The sequence below is a fragment of the Babylonia areolata genome, chromosome 1 (assembly GCF_041734735.1).
Source record: "Babylonia areolata isolate BAREFJ2019XMU chromosome 1, ASM4173473v1, whole genome shotgun sequence".
Lineage (NCBI taxonomy): Eukaryota > Metazoa > Mollusca > Gastropoda > Neogastropoda > Buccinidae > Babylonia > Babylonia areolata.
In genome coordinates, this window is record NC_134876.1 from 9,130,631 (window position 1) to 9,146,585 (window position 15,955).

Consider the following 15,955-nt stretch of genomic DNA (forward strand, 5'->3'; position numbering starts at 1 on the left):
AGAGGACCTGGTGGCGGAACTCTCACTGGCATCCACATGGAATGGATTTTTTGTCAAACGTTATAAAAAAAATAAATACTGAAAATGTAGGAGCACTTAAAATTCAATAGCCATCCAAGGCTCCAACACTCGCTTTTGCCGCTGGCCACTGCAGCTCCCAATGAATGAATGCTATGACTGCTTCTCCAAACTGACGCCTATTCCCTGATGGGACACTCTGGAAAGTGTACCAGCGCCACTTGGCACAAAGTATGAGTCAGTCACAATGGATACAAATTAGTGTGGTCCCCGATGGTCGAGCCACATGTTGCATGTATCGGGACGCCAATTCCACCCTGATGGTGATTCGACTGTCAGATGAACAGACTGCCGCCAGTGGGAAGTATTACAAAGCTCCAAAAGTTCATTCTGCCGACCCCACAGCAATTTAGAACAAAATGACTGAAGTCAGCGTAGCCGTGCCAGGGCCGAACACACAGCGCGCTGCTCGTTGTGCTGACCCTGAAAGTAACCCCGTCAGGATGGATGGGCTGAAACACAACACAGCACAATGTAACAAAACAACTCAACACATTTACCAGTGGTTTGGCTGCTGCCAGTTGAGTGGCGGACCACATCATCCTGTCCAGTTTCAGCAGAGTAACCGACAAACGACAACTTTGTAGAAAAACTTCACAGAAGTTAAGAAAGAATGCAGTTGCATCAAAACCATGAGCAACCGCACTTTTCACTGCTCACTCTGTGGTGCCGTGAGGAGGAAGAAAGGAAACGGGTCTCGGGGTGGAATTTGGTTGGTCTGTTCGGGGAGAGGAAGCACCCTGGGGTACATTGAAGGTCTCTGGTTGGTGGATTTCTGCTCTTAGCATCTTGCTTACCCATGCGTTATGTGAGTAGGCACTCTGCGAGTTTCCTATCTGGTAGTGTAAGAAGTTCTGTTGGCAACTGCACGGCATGACGCATTCCAGATACACATCAACAATACTTCCATTGCTCTGTTCTCTTAGTCTTACCCACTGCTTGGAGCACAAAGAGTAAAGACGTCAAAAGAGCCACGCTGAATGCCCGAGTCTAAGGAACCTGGCCCATCTCGGTGCTCTAAAAACTAGACTGCTGATACAAACTTTGTACATGTTGCCATGTATGATGGAAACACATCAACAATTGACAAACTTAACACATTCATCTTTCTCAAGTGACATTCAAATCATACCCCCCACTGAAGATTTTTGTGAATACGAGTGGAACTCAGTCTGTCTCTTTCTTCACTGAGTGTCAGTATTAGTAGCCGGCACAGAACAGAACTGAAGCGGCTTTATCAGTCATGAACCAGACGGAACCCCCAAACTGAGTAAATTATTCGTTTGATTTGAGGTCTTTGCCCCAAAAGGTGGCAGGACCGTGGGCCCGGGGCTAAAGACGTATATCATAATTAATAAGCGGCTTCCAAACAGTGAACACTTTACCGGGCTGACCTGAATCTATCATTCTATGAAACTGATTCAAAAGTTGCCAAAACTCTGGCAAGTTTTAAGTCAAGGCACACAGGGATATTTTTCAGTTACTATGTGTATACTGGTCTTTCGCGGCCTGGCGGGGACCGGAGGAGATCGATAAATTGCGATCCCGTACACTCAGTTGCACCAATTGAAGTTGCACTAGTGCCGGCGGGTCGTCGCAGGATAAAGAATCCACAGTGCCGACGGAAATACTATCCTCGGACGCCGGGTTTATACACTGACAAACCGAGTCGGCCGTGTTCCGTCCCCGGGTTGACAAAGCACGGCTTTACTAGTGCCGGGTCACACACTACACTGACCGCAGTGCCGCTGTTGATTTTGTAGACTCTACCTTAAATTTCACTGAGTTCAGGCAGAAAATTGCGTCCATCATTTATTTATTAAGACTTCTTGCATCATCGGCCGGGAAAAGACAGCTGACGCTGAATGAAAACTGATAACAAACAAAACAACAACAACAAAAAACGAAGAAGAACTGAAGAAGATGACAGAGCAATGTAACTCCTCTGCGATGCCGCCCGGACAGTTTGCGACTCAAGTTAACTCACTCACTGAGGCCGCGGTCAACAGAATACGATGCGGCTAAGAACAAAGAACTGTGTGTTTGGCAAATCAGATCATGTTGACTCTAACAATTAACTGAACATCATAGTCTGCCGGCTTCACTGCCGGACTGAGTTTCACTATCACTGACATCAGTCGACTGGTACATCACTGCATGGCTAAATGTGTGCAATTTGAGATCAGTACCCGCCGGGTAGGCCGATACACCCGTCAGTCACGTCAGTTATCGGCCGTGCAATCATCAGTGCGATTCGGTAGCCATGTGTTCCGCGGTCACGTTTACAAGACGGAGCTGATCATCTACTTGGTAACCGCCATGGTGGCTGACCGACGACAGACGGAGAAGAGTGTACGTGTGCGCGTGTTTTGTCATGTTGATTTACAGTACGGTCAGGCACAGATTGGTAATACACTGAGAGATCTCAGTCTGAAAGTAACTAAGTCAGCGGATGCATTGTCAGTCATGCAGGTGTCCTGCAGGTGCCATAAACTACATACAGTTCGTAGGTTCGGCTGCGGCGGTTTTCTGTAAACGTATTCCAACAGGCATCAGGTCCTTCTGATCAACTCAGTGATGACTGCCCCGGGCACCAAACAAAAGCCCGGGTTCAACTATGGTTACGACTATATTTACAGAGGCAATACAATAACAATTCACAGTAACGAAATCATATATATAAACACGGGTTTTTCATCAAATCTCAAAGCCGGCCACGGCATGGGTATCCGCAAGATGCACTGCGGATAATGTAAAAAGTAAGAACATCTGTTACCCAAAGTTCTCTGTTCAACGAATTTCTTGTCCAATCTCGAGGTGGGTCTCTAAATACCCTTTGACTCGGATCAAATATTGGATACATTCCATTAAACAAAATGATACAAAATGCTTTCATACAGACTTTTCTTAAATTGTTTGCAGACGACTTTCCGCTTTGACGGACAACCGGCTTTTTGTTGATGAAATTGACAACATGAACAAGAAAAGTTTGATTTTGCATGCGAATTTCAAATATTCTGTCAATACAATTGGAGGCTAAAGTTCTCTTATCCGTTCTTTTTAACGGTCACAGTGAACAGGGTTTGCTAAGAACAATATTTTCATTGCTTTCGTTCCATCATATGTTCGTTAACTGTTACGGGAAAAAACACTCAGCAAGTCAAGGGAAAGTACTCATACATGTGCCGCTATCTGGTAATAGTTAAGGAACTTGTACTGCCGTCTATTGGTTGTGTAAATTTGATCGATTTCAAAGCGTTGGAAATTCACACACACACAACATACATACGCACACCACACACACACACACACACACAAAGAAACAAAAACAAAAAGAAAAAAAAAAGAAGAAGAAAAAGGACAGAACGACGGCAAGACAAATAATTTAGCACTATGATACTCAGTTCCAACACATCGGTGATTAATTTGATCAATTATTAATCACTGGAACTGCAGTTTATTCCAGCTTAGAATTAATTCACATATTAAGACAAATATATTATCACATATGGGGATCAATACGTATGACCTTAGTTACATTTTGATACAAAGATGTACCATTCTTGATCAGTCGATCACTTCTTCGTCTCACTGACTTATATATTGCTCATTTGATACCAAAACACCTCTAAAACAATGTTTAGGCTTAAAGCTGTGTACGTAACATGAACTGCATAGTATAGTTTGTTTCTTTTTTCATTTAACAAGGAGCTGTTTTTATCTAAATATCCGCTGTTTTAACTGATCTGTGCTTCCAACTTTGAAAAACTGAAACTATGATCTGAATGCCCAGCCGAAAATGCCGTGCGCGCATGTGTATGCGAGTCCTGAGAGAGAGAGAGAGAGAGAGAGAGAGAGAGAGAGAGAGAGACTCGAGAGAGTAGGAGAGCGCGCTCAGTTCTGAAACAAAGTATAACACTTAATTAGAAGTCAAAGACGTTCCACAAAACCAAAAGAAAAAAGACTTACGCAAGACTTGGCTAAACTTGTCGCTGCCGCAAGGACCTGACCGTGATCCAATCCCCAACACTCAGTGATTTATCTGAGAAATGACAACAACTTGCACCGACTTTACTGGAGAAAGCTGCTGAAGACTTGATCCTTCTGCACCACCACTGACAAACTTCAGTCAACTGTGATTGAGCTCCACTGGATCTGGTGCGGTGTTCGTTGGCGTTGACTCATCAAAGACAGACTGACACCACTCTCGCCTCTCCCGGGTGGATAATGGGCAGATGCGAACCACCCGCTCCCCCAGCCCCGCCACCCCCCCCCCCCCCACTCCCCCTCCCACACACACCCCCTACCCTTCCCTGGGAAACTCGAGCGCTTCGTGTTTCATGAGTCACCAAGGATCCAGGCACCCCTTTCTCCTCCCCATCTTTTGTTCGACTGGAGTGTCCGCCCCCCCCTCCCCATCCACCCCCCCGCCCCCCTTCGAAACAAAGGGAGCGAAGCCGACATACGGCGACACAAATCTCCCTCCCCTCTATATAGCTTGGCAGGAGTTTTGGCCCCTTTGTCGTGCCATCCCCCAACGTTTCCACATGTGTACAAGGCTGGTCTGCATTGTTATTACGTTCAGCTGCCGTTTTGCTGCTCGGCTTCAGTTCCTTTCATCTCGACCCCGGGTGTTATCATTAGGCTATTGTCAGGCAGGCTCACACACACAAGCGCACTCACACATTATACTGCACATACCGCACTCTGTGTGTGTAGGGTGTGTGTGTGCCAGTGTCGGGGTGTGTGTGTGTGTGTGTGTGTGTGTGTGTGTGTGTGTGTGTGTGTGCGCGCGCGCGCAGAGACAGAGACAGAGAGAGAATGACAATGATAATAATGATGACAATGGTTTATTTGTTAGACCTCCCGGGTCCACTGACGACAAAGCGGGAGGGGAAAAAATAAATCATGCATTATGAACAAAATAATAAATGCGCACACTGACCCTTGAACACGCACACACACACACACGTGCGTATGTGCTCTTGCCACTCTGATCCTGCGACACCCATATGCGCTTAGATTGAAAGTAATGACTGAGAAGAAGAACTCGAGAAGAAGAAAAAGAAGAAGAAGCTGAAAAATAACTGACTTACAAACACACCATTCACGCGGCAAACTGTACAACTACGCACTCCCAAACTCATTCATTCGTGTTCAACGTCAGGAGCTTCTGCTCTCATGCCGGTATCAGTCACGCTTTTGACAACTTCGTATCTTTTAGATGAACACATTCTGTAAAACGCTGACGGGATATCAAAACAGCAAATTTTCTAAGATAATTTTGACGGTTTTATCAACGAGTCCGTTTACTGGACCACTGAGTCAGTCCCCGGCGGACTGAGAGTCCAGCTGACTGAAACCACTGACGACTACAGTCAAGTGTCTGAATCAACTGACGACAGTGCCTAACCGATTTTACACAGCTTGCCCTCACTTCTCCCGATTAATCCAAGGTTATATATAGGGTCAGGGTTGCAGTCGGGTTCAGTTGTTTATTCACAATAATATCCTCTTCGACTGGGGTACCCTAACGGAGTTCTACTGAATCAAATCAAAATCATGTTGGTCAGTTGTCATCCCAGCCGACGATTGACCAGGGCCTGAGTTATGGCTCTACTGTAAAAAACATGCTAAGACTGTACTGTTACACTGACTCACACGCAGTGACTGCAGTAACGGACACGCCGACCCGAAAGTCCGACCCACCGTGGCATACATCCACATGCATGCACTGACGCGCACAATGGCAGAAACACACACACACACACACACAAACACACACACCCCCACCCCCCCACACACACAGAAGACTGACAACACGGGAGGTAGAGAGGGGAGGGGAGGGGCCGGGCGTGGGATTGCGGAGGTGCGAGACTGCCAGGGTTGGAATGGCAACAATGCACAACTGACAACTACAGTCTGGCCGACCCTGATGACCGATAATGTTGTGATACCGCCGCCCATCCGGTTCGAAAAACGGAAACTAGATTCCATCTGTACACCCACGAAAGTGTCGACGGCTTAGTATGAGAGATGAAGTCAACGAGATATCACATACACACACGCACACACACACACAACTGTCTCCTTCAGACGGCGACCACAGTAAAAAAAAAAAAAAATCATCACCAGACAAAGTTAATGCTTGCCAAAGAACTGATTCTCTCTAGTATTTTGTCAGTTTCTTCAGAACAATCGCGCGCGCGCACGAAAACTATAGCACGCAGTGTTCAGTTGTCCACTATTCAGGATAAACACATGTGCATCAGTCTTTGTATGGTTGGGAAGGAGGGGAGGAAGATCTCAATACACTCCCTTCACCGCCTTAGATTGGATTTTCATTTGTGCTAATCACAAACACGCACGCACACACACACCACACACACAAACACACACACTCAGCATGCATTTCTACTGGCACCCGCTCTTCGAAGAAAATGTTCTGTAAACTGAACCAAACTGTGATAAATTTTGCCGATAAAGAGAGAGCGAGACAGCGAGCAAACGAGCGAGTGAGAGAGAGAGAGAGAGAGAGAGAGGGAGGGAGGAGGAGGAGGGGGAGGGGGCAGGGACAGACCGGAGGGAGAGAGGGAGAGAGGGAGACAGACAAAGAGAAAGTCAGACAAGCAGAGTGAGTGAACACACAAAACAAATCACAATTTAAAATTTTTCATCATTTGTCGCGTTTATCAAGTCGCCGCTGCGCGCACATGCCGTTGTGTGTGTGTGTGTGTGTGTGTGTGTGTGTGTGTGTGTGTGTATGTGTGTGTGTGTAAGTGAATGAGAGACAGTGGAGACACACACACACACACACACACACACACAGAGAGAGAGAGAGAGAGAGAGAGAGAGAGAGAGAGTGTGTGTGTGTGTGTGTGTATGTATGTCTGTGTGTATCTGTGTGTGTGTGTGTGAATGAGAGACAGTGGAGACAGAGAGAGAGAGAGAGAGAGGGGGGAGAGTGTGTGTGTGTGTGTGTGTGTGTGTGTGTGTGTGTGTGTGTGTGTGTGTGTGTGTGTGTGTGCACGCGCGCGTGCGTGTGTGCGTGCTCGCTCTTCTTTCTCCATCTTGTATGTAATGATACAATGAATACGGCTGCGCGCGCATGTGCGTGTAAGCAGGGGGAGGGAGGGGAGAAATTGTGCATGACATAAAAAATGTGTGTGTATGTGCGTATGTGTGTGTGTGTGTGTGTGTGAGTGTGTGTGAGTGTGTGTGTGTGTGTGTGTGTGGTGTGTGGTGTGTGTGTGTGTGTGTGTGTGTGTGTGTGTGTGTGAGAGGCTGAAGGGGGACGGAAGGGGGGAGGGGGGAGGGAAATTTTCAGATCGCAAAGGCTGCAAGCGATCTTTCTGATGACACAGTCAAAGGAAATAGTTCACCTTCATTCTGCTATAAATCATTTATCATCATTGTCATTTCTTATATTATATTATATCATGTTATATCATATCATATCATGTTGTGTTATGTTATCATGTCGTAAACATAACTGAAAAGCTGCCTTCAGATAAAGTAGTGGTCAAATCACACACTCCGTGACTTCAGTGCGCGCAGAGTGACGTAATGCAGCAGTGATTGTCTAGCTCTCAGTATTCCAACGAGTTAAACAAAGAGAGTTAAACACGTAGGGCATAGTTATAAATACATGACCATATTTCATTTCAGAGCAACGATGATTTCGGGTCAAGACTCGAAGACAATCTATGGACTGATGCATTATCTTTAGTACATTCCTGGAGCTTCATGCTACTACCCGTTCATCACGTCCAGTATGCACATTCATCAATCGACCATGGTACTTGATCAATGCTTAATTACAGTCTGACTTAAACGACCACCGTGGTATGTTAGTGGAGCATTACCAGACCAAAACAAAACAAACAAAACAACAACAAAAAAACCCATGTAAAATGAACAATTGTAAATGACATTATCCTTGAAAACAAAAACCTATCTGAAAAAGGGGAAAAGTTTAATTTTGCGAGGGAAGAAGTATATATATCTTTATAAAAAAAACAAAACAAAACAAAACAAAAAACAAAAAAATAAAATAACACACACACACACACACACACCATAAAAGTCCCACACTGAGGCAAGCTGTCTACCGCCCTACTAACTTTACACTCCACATCCATCGGAACAGAAACATGTCACCCTGCTGTCCAGAGGTCCGGACCCAGTGGAGATACGAGTGCAGGAAGCCATTACCCATGATGATAGGCCCTGCCAGGCCAGGCCAGGCCAGCAGCCTTTGTCCACACAAGGGTGACAATCCAATTACAATACGGGCGACGGGGCAGTGGGAGAAGGGTCCTTCTCACTTTTCGTTCCGCTGTTACACGTCTCTCTCTCTCTCTCTCTCTCTGTCTATGCGCGTACGGGATGTCAAAACGTATTTATTTTTAAACATAGATCGACACTTCAATTCAATGGCAAGATTTAGGCTTGGTATTTCTGATATTGCAGTACATTATTACCGATATAGAATACATAATGCAACTGATGTAAGGTGTAAACTTTGCAACGAGGAGGAAGAAAATGGAAGTACATTTCTTCCTAACTTGTCCTGTCCTGCATGACTTAAGAACAAGGTATATATCATCCAAATTCTGTAAATTTCCCAGTCAGCATAGATTAACATTACTCATGGCTTCTCAGCATGAACAGACCATTCGCAATTTGTCAATTTATTTGTTTAAAGCATTTAGACCGATCAACTCTGATGTCTTAGAATATTGAAGTTTGTTCTTGATGATATGACTGCTCTTTTTTTTTTCTTTTTTTGTGTGTTGTTGTTGCTTTTCTTACATGATCATGTGTATGTACCCCTTCATGAGGGGCAATGGCCTATACATGAATAAATTATCCGTATCCGTATCTCTGTCTATGCCTTGCACCCCCACCTAGCCCCCTAGTATATATTAGGGAGAAAGATCAGAAGGCCATGAAGGGCTGGGGAGACGGGGGAACTCAGGAGAAGAGGACTGGAGGGAGGTGGGGGATGACTGAGGTGGGGTGGGGGTGGGTGGGTGGTGTGGCGGTAAGACATTGAATTAGAGGGTGTTCGTTCACAAAGGAGACAAGTTCAGAGGATACACACACATGCAGTTAAACAAAGGGAGGTTGGCCCTATTTAGATACATTTCCTTATTCTGGCTGTAAACGTATCTGTTGTCAGTGTCTGCTACTACCCCCCCCCCCCCCCAACCTCCCCCCTCTCTCTCGCGCGCGCGTTGTCCCTCGACTCTCTCTCTCTCTCTCTACATCATTAAGAAAAACAGGCTTAAACCTTTTAACTCAACGTACAAAGGAATTCTAGACATTCCTATCTTTCTCGTGCTCTGTGCGATTCTTTAACAACGTGGCGGCGTGGGCCTTACCTCCAAAACATTACTTGACCTAAACGAACGCACAAGACCCAACAAACGATAAAGAGAGGCGTGTGTGTGTGTGTGTATGTGTGGGTGGGAGGGGAAGTGTGTGGGGGATTGTGGGGGGATGGAGGGGAAGGGGTGGGGGAGAAGGGAATGGGGGGGGAGGTGGCAGTCAAACAATCAATAAAATCATTTAGCCATCATCCCATTTCCGCAGCCTTTCTATGCCAGGAGCAATCAATCAGCAAACACGAACAACCCCCCCGACCCCCTAATCATCCCACTCCCATTCTCTCTTTTTTTTTTTTTTTTAATATTGGATTTTAGCTTATCCTTTTTGTTTTCAATTCTGCAGTTTTCTTTCTTTTTTTTTCCTGATTGTTGGGGGGGAGGTTTGTTTGTTTTGTTTTGTTTTTCAAACCATTCTTTGATCTTTTCCAACCTGATGCCTTCAGTCGACAAATGTTTGAGCGAGTGAGCGTGTGTCCGCAAACGCAATAAAAACGCATTTTCACGTTCTGGCCTGTCGGTTTTTCAACGGAAAATGGATGAAAATATCCAAGACTTTTTTTTTTTTTTATAAAAAAAATTATTAGGATGGAGGATATGTGATAACTATGATAAAAAAAAAAAAAAAAAAAAAAAATCATACCAAAGTGGCTTGTAGCAGAAGCCACGATCTTTTGTAATGGGAGGTGGATAGATAGCAACACTAATTTGTTGTTGTTGTTGTTGTTGACAGAAGGCAGTGATGATGGCAACCGTGCTTTAAAAAAAAAAAAAGTTATCTATAAATTATCAACACGGTGTGCAGAAGGGTAACGATGATCTCCAGTTGTTTTTTTTTCCCACCCAGAAAGGTGAACAGGTACAGGTTTCAAGAAGTTTTCATCACACCACATCATCGAATTCAAGATATGCTTCAAACAGTGCTCGTAACGTTACCGACGCAGACGGATTGACATCACTGTCTTAATCTTATTGCCCAATATATCTTTCTTCTATCAGCACACCCTGCCCCCTACAGACAGACAGACAGACAGAGAGAGAGAGAGAGAGAGAGAGAGAGAGAGAGAGAGAGAGAGAGAGAGAGAGAGAGGATGGCAAATGAGTTCAAGGCTCACGCGCAATACCGATTAATCGAACAAAGTAATCCTAAAAAAGAACCACTGTAAAGTGTATCACCATGCAGCGAGACAACTGCACAATTGTCAGAATGTTATGATGTTGTCCTTTGACCATTCACCAAGGCTTTTCATGGGTTTCTTTTTCTTTTTGTTGTTGTTGCCTTAACCAATTACTGTACAAAGTTTGATGCGTACAGGACGAACAAACCCAACTCAGTCACATTCCCACACCCTTCCCCCTAAATATGCCAAACACACACACACACACACACACGGACAACCAACACCTGGTGATAACACTCATTTTGTTTACACGTCTTCATTAAAAAAAAAAAAAAGAAAAGAAAAAAAAGTATCAAACTAATGGCAGTTACCATCCCTATTTTGCTTTCACCGTAACCATTTCACTGAACCGTGGGGACTGGACCCCAACTTTTCGCGCCTCATCCCCACCCCCCCATCCATGCAATCGAATTTCTCATCGAATTTCTCCCCCAAGTAAGCATGTCCGAGCTGCCACAACACTAGTTCCAAACTTGCAAGGCTGACACAGTTCCAGTTCTGAACTGACGTCAATATAGCAAGCGATCCGGCTGAGAGACTGCAAGTATTGTTCGCTTCAGCAAGCAGTTCAGGACATATGTATAAATTATGTTCTACGATTTGCTGCTTGGACTCGTGAGCACTCAGCATGAACAGGTCACAGCGATGTGTGGCACTGGCTGCTGGGGAGAGACAACGCATGCTTTCAGCCGTGAAAGGCCCTTTGCGGTCGGTCGACTGTGAACACTGAATACTCATGCGTGTGGAGTAGACAAAGAGAATGGGGTGGGTGGAGGGGTGTGGGAGGGGGTGGGGATGGGGGGGGGGGATAGAAAAGAGGAAAACAAGACCGAGGGAAAGAGAAGGGGGAGAGGAAAGAGACAAAGACAAAAGACTGTGAGCGAGACAATGGGAGTCTGACAGCCACAATGAGCATATAACGAAGTTTGCCTACACCCCTCAATCATCACTGTAAACAGAAGAGCAATTCCTATCATCGTCCGTTGCTGCTGCTGCTGTGCCCGGTCTTCAAACGATGCACGGTGGTCACAAGAACCAGTTCATGAATCAAACATCCAGCCTGCATACCCTCAGGAGGACCCACCCTGGCGAATGACTCGCCCAGTGCCGCTGCCTCCTCCTCCTCCGCCGGAACGACTACATCCACATCCACAACAAGCACGTTATGTAGTTATCTGGCCTTCATCCCTCCCTCCCTGTGTCAGACATACGACTGAAACTTGGCATATAAATATTATACAGACGTCTCCAAACAGTCGATAAGATCCGTCCAGATACCTCAAAGAATTTAAGCCTGTCGCAGACAAACTGAAAGTGAAACAGACAATAAATTGACCTGGTCTAACATTCTGGACCGTCCTGCTTGACCTCAGTTGAGCAGTAAACATCCTCAAACTGAAAAAGAAATATCGATTCTACAAACTTATTTTGGGTGATGCTGCAGTCTCGAACTCAGCAGGACAAAAACACAATTTCAAAACTAGCCCAGCAACGTTGATCACCAGCTGACAAGGACATTTTAAGGCGACTATTTGCGGCCGTTACATCCTTGTTGGTACCAGCTCACTGCAAAACATCCGGAAAGAGGCGCGCGGCTGGACCATGGGCCGATAAAAACAATTCTTCTTCCTCAATGTCTCCATCCTTTTTGACTTAGGTCTGTTCAATCAATTTCTGTCTCCAGACTTTTGACAAATGGGCTAGGACTGAACTACACTGAGAAATTCACAACAACAACAACAAAAACACGAGATACCCAAGTCAGGTTGTGTTCACTTACCATCTGGAACCGAGAAATAGTAGGAGGATAGGTATATGGTAGGTCTCTGTGTAACTGGTGTTGAACGCGGTTCTGCGGTATGGTCGCTTCGCTGCCTCCCCTAATTTGCAACTAGATCACTCCCATCCGTCAACAGCACGCTCTCACGCGCTCTCTTCCTGTGCGGGTCTGGGCCACAATCAATTAGTTGTCCTCCCAAAAGGAACTTCCACTTGTGTGCCCTGCCTGACCAGCCCGTGCTGGCCGGAAACTGACACTATAACTGACTGAGTAGTGGAGAGTGCTGTTGAAACAGCTCATACCAGCCGTCGATGTGATGTGTCGTGTATACTTAATTGTTCAGTGTGTTACGTCCGTGTCAGTACTGGCTACTACTTATACAACAGCCGCGACAGCAATAGTAGCAAGAACTGTCTTTCACAGGCTCCCCGCCACAGCGACACACCACTTTTACATCCACACGTATTATTTGTGTGTCAGAGAGAGAGAGAGAGAGAGAGAGAGTGAGAGAGTGTGTGTGTGAGAGAGAGAGAGAGGGAGAGAAAGAAAGAGAGAGAGAGGGAGGGAGGGAGGGAGAGGGAGAGAGAGAGAGAGAGAGAGAGTATATGTGTGTGTGTGTGTGTGTGTGTGTGTGTGTGTGTGTGTGTGTGTGTGTGTGTGTGAGCCTGAGAGAGATCGAGAGAGCCTGAGAGAGAGAGAGATAGAGAGAGAGAGAGAGAGAGAGAGAGAGAGAGAGAGAGGAGAGAGAGACACACACACACACACACACACAGAATGTCATGTAAGTGCTAACAGTGGTCAAGTGCCTATGATGTGCACATGTGACTTTCGCTGAGACACAAACCACTTGACAGTTACCACTGACGTCTGTAGGAGCGAAACTTCGCTGGGAGCCGGCACAGGCACTTCGCGCAACATGTGTGTACAGAGAGAGAGAGAGGGAGGGCGTGGTCAGCTTTAGCAACGACAAACCTCGAATTCCAACACGGTCTCTTTCTCTCCCCCCCCCCCCCCCCCCATCTCCCAAACCCTTTCAAATCTCTCTACGTCTGTCTGTGACTGTCTCATCCCCCCCCCCTCTCCCCACACACACCCCCCCTTTTCTTTCTTTTTTTCACCATCACCACCTTCCCCCAAAACACACACGCACGCACGCGCGCGCGCGCTCACACACTCTCTCTCTTTCTCTCTCTCTCATACAAAACCTTTTCGTTACTGACCGAAACCAGAGGAATTCCATTTTCTATCTGCCACCATTTCACGCGTATTTTGCGAATTCTCTCCCTTTAAACGCTTTGCAATGCCACTGTAGCTTTTGCACTCTTACAAGAAAGTGATAATTGACCACACGCTTGTGGCAAAACGATTCCAATCGAAAAACTTGAACTATTAAAATATCGGGACGCAGCTGAGCAAGCAAGCAAGCAAGCACACACACACACACATACACACACACACACTGTACTACGTATGTGTGCATGCATGCGTGTGCGAGTGCGCGTACGCGTGTGTGGTTAACAAACAAACAAACAAAAAAAGGTATTTATACACCATGTATGCCTCTATATTTGCTGCATATGCACACGGTAGAATTCTCCCCCAGTCGAGTGATGGAATACCGCGGCAACATTCTCGAAGTATCACATGCCGCAGACGGGAGAAAGTTCCACGTTGACGTTAACGGCAACCCCACAGCGATGACCCCACCCCCTCCCTCACACCCCCTTCACGTGTGCGTGTTGTTGTCAGGGAAAACCAGCAACTACATCATTCATGACTGTGGCCGTGATACTACCCCCCATCGATCCACTCACTACGATGCACTGCATGCTTTATTTCGACTGGATCTCATCCACCACGGAACTGCACATTGCGTCAACTTCGAGGAGGTCATTCCTATGGGGGGGGGGGGGGGGGGGGGGGGGGGGGGGGGGCAAAAACAAACAAACAAAAAAAAAAAAAAAAAGTAGCTGCTCTGACGAAACCGTCGGAAAAAAGGGTGGGAGGGGTGGAGGGTGGGGGTGGGGTGGTTGTGCGCGCAATAGTACGGACGACATGAGAACTCATTTCAACTGTTGCACTGGTGTTGCTTAAAATTGTTTTATCGTGTCATTTTATTTTATAGACTGTCATAATCAGACATATGCAAAGAAACAAAAAAACAACAACAACAAAAAAAAAACACACAAAAAACCCCACAACAACAACAACAACAAAACACGTGTCCAACGTGTTTTTCCTCGTTTAAAACAATGATGACATTATGCGTTTGAGGGCTGCAGTTCCCACCATTTAACCATTCGGAACAATGAGTGAGCACTTTTCTCGCCATATATATTTGTATTTGTATTTCTTTTTATCACAACAGATTTCTCTGTGTGAAATTCGGGCTGCTCTCCCCAGGGAGAGCGCGTCGCTACACTACAGCGCCACCCATTTTTTTGTATTTTTTCCTGCGTGCATATTTTATTTGTTTTTCCTATCCAAGTGGATTTTTCAGTCTACAGAATTTTGCCAGGAACAACCCTTTTGTTGCCGTGGGTTCTTTTACGTGCGCTAAGTGCATGCTGCACACGGGGCCTCGGTTTATCGTCTCATCCGAATGACTAGCGTCCAGACCACCACTCAAGGTCTAGTGGAGGGGGAGAAAATATCGGCGGCCGAGCCGTGATTCGAACCAGCGCACTCAGATTCTCTCGCTTCCTAGGCGGACGCGTTACCTCTAGGCCATCACTCCACTGTAATAGGCAGCAATACTCTGTTGTTGGTTTTTTTTTTCCGGGTGCGTGAGGGGTGAGGGGCGGGGGCCGGGGGTGGGGGTGGGGAGGGAGGTGTGAGTGGTTTGCTGTGTTCCCATAATCCACTGAACGTTTGTCGTGGATTTCGGGATCTTTAACAGTTTGTGTTTGATCTTCTGTTACATACATAAAAAAACCAGAAGTAACAAGGGAGGCAAGGCCTTCAAGACTCACATGTGATACACTTAAAAAAAAAAAATCCAAGCTTAAGTGTTGAGTATAATTTCAAAATGTAATGTTTAAGATGAGAAAGATCAGTTTAAAGCAAATTAAGTCCCCTAGCATTGATTACAGAGTAATTTCCCTTTTTTTACTATCTGCACCAAAACGTTTGCAAAATAAATAAAACTTCCATGCTCAGCAAAAGAAGTTCGTGTTTGAACAAAAAATGATAATAATGACTGCTCTTGTTGTTGGGTCAGAATATCAGATCAAAGTGTCAAGTTTAGAGAATACAAAAAATATAAATATAACAGTAAATACAGTTTGTATATAATTAGGCTTCATTATTTATTTTTTGTGCCCATCCTAGACGTGCAATATTGTTGTAAACAAGATGACTGGAAAGAACTGAATTTTTCCTATTTTTATGCCTAATTTGGTGTCAACTGACAAAGTATTTGCAGAGAAAATGTCAATGTTTAAGTTTACCACGGACACACAGACACACACAGACAACCGAACACCGGGTTAAAACATAGACTCACTTTGTTTACACAAGTAAGTCAA

At 45.5% G+C, this 15,955-nt stretch overlaps 1 protein-coding gene across 10 annotated transcripts in view; it reads right to left on the reverse strand.

The window, feature by feature from the left end:
* The window catches only part of LOC143277413 (RNA binding protein fox-1 homolog 2-like), an 85,439-nt gene that overhangs the window by 32,943 nt on the left and 36,541 nt on the right, over positions 1 to 15,955 (reverse strand). Inside the window, exon 1 of one of the 10 annotated variants that reach the window (XM_076582913.1) lies at positions 12,429 to 12,689. The exons of 5 other annotated variants lie outside the window; for them this stretch is intronic. In XM_076582913.1, coding sequence (XP_076439028.1) covers positions 12,429 to 12,431 — 3 coding nt within the window. In that variant the 5' untranslated portion in view covers positions 12,432 to 12,689. Of the gene's footprint in view, positions 389 to 578; positions 746 to 4,047; positions 4,220 to 11,984; positions 12,012 to 12,428; positions 12,690 to 15,955 lie in introns of those variants that run through there. 4 more of the 10 variants (XM_076582836.1, XM_076582993.1, XM_076582684.1 and 1 more) reach the window with 4 other exon arrangements.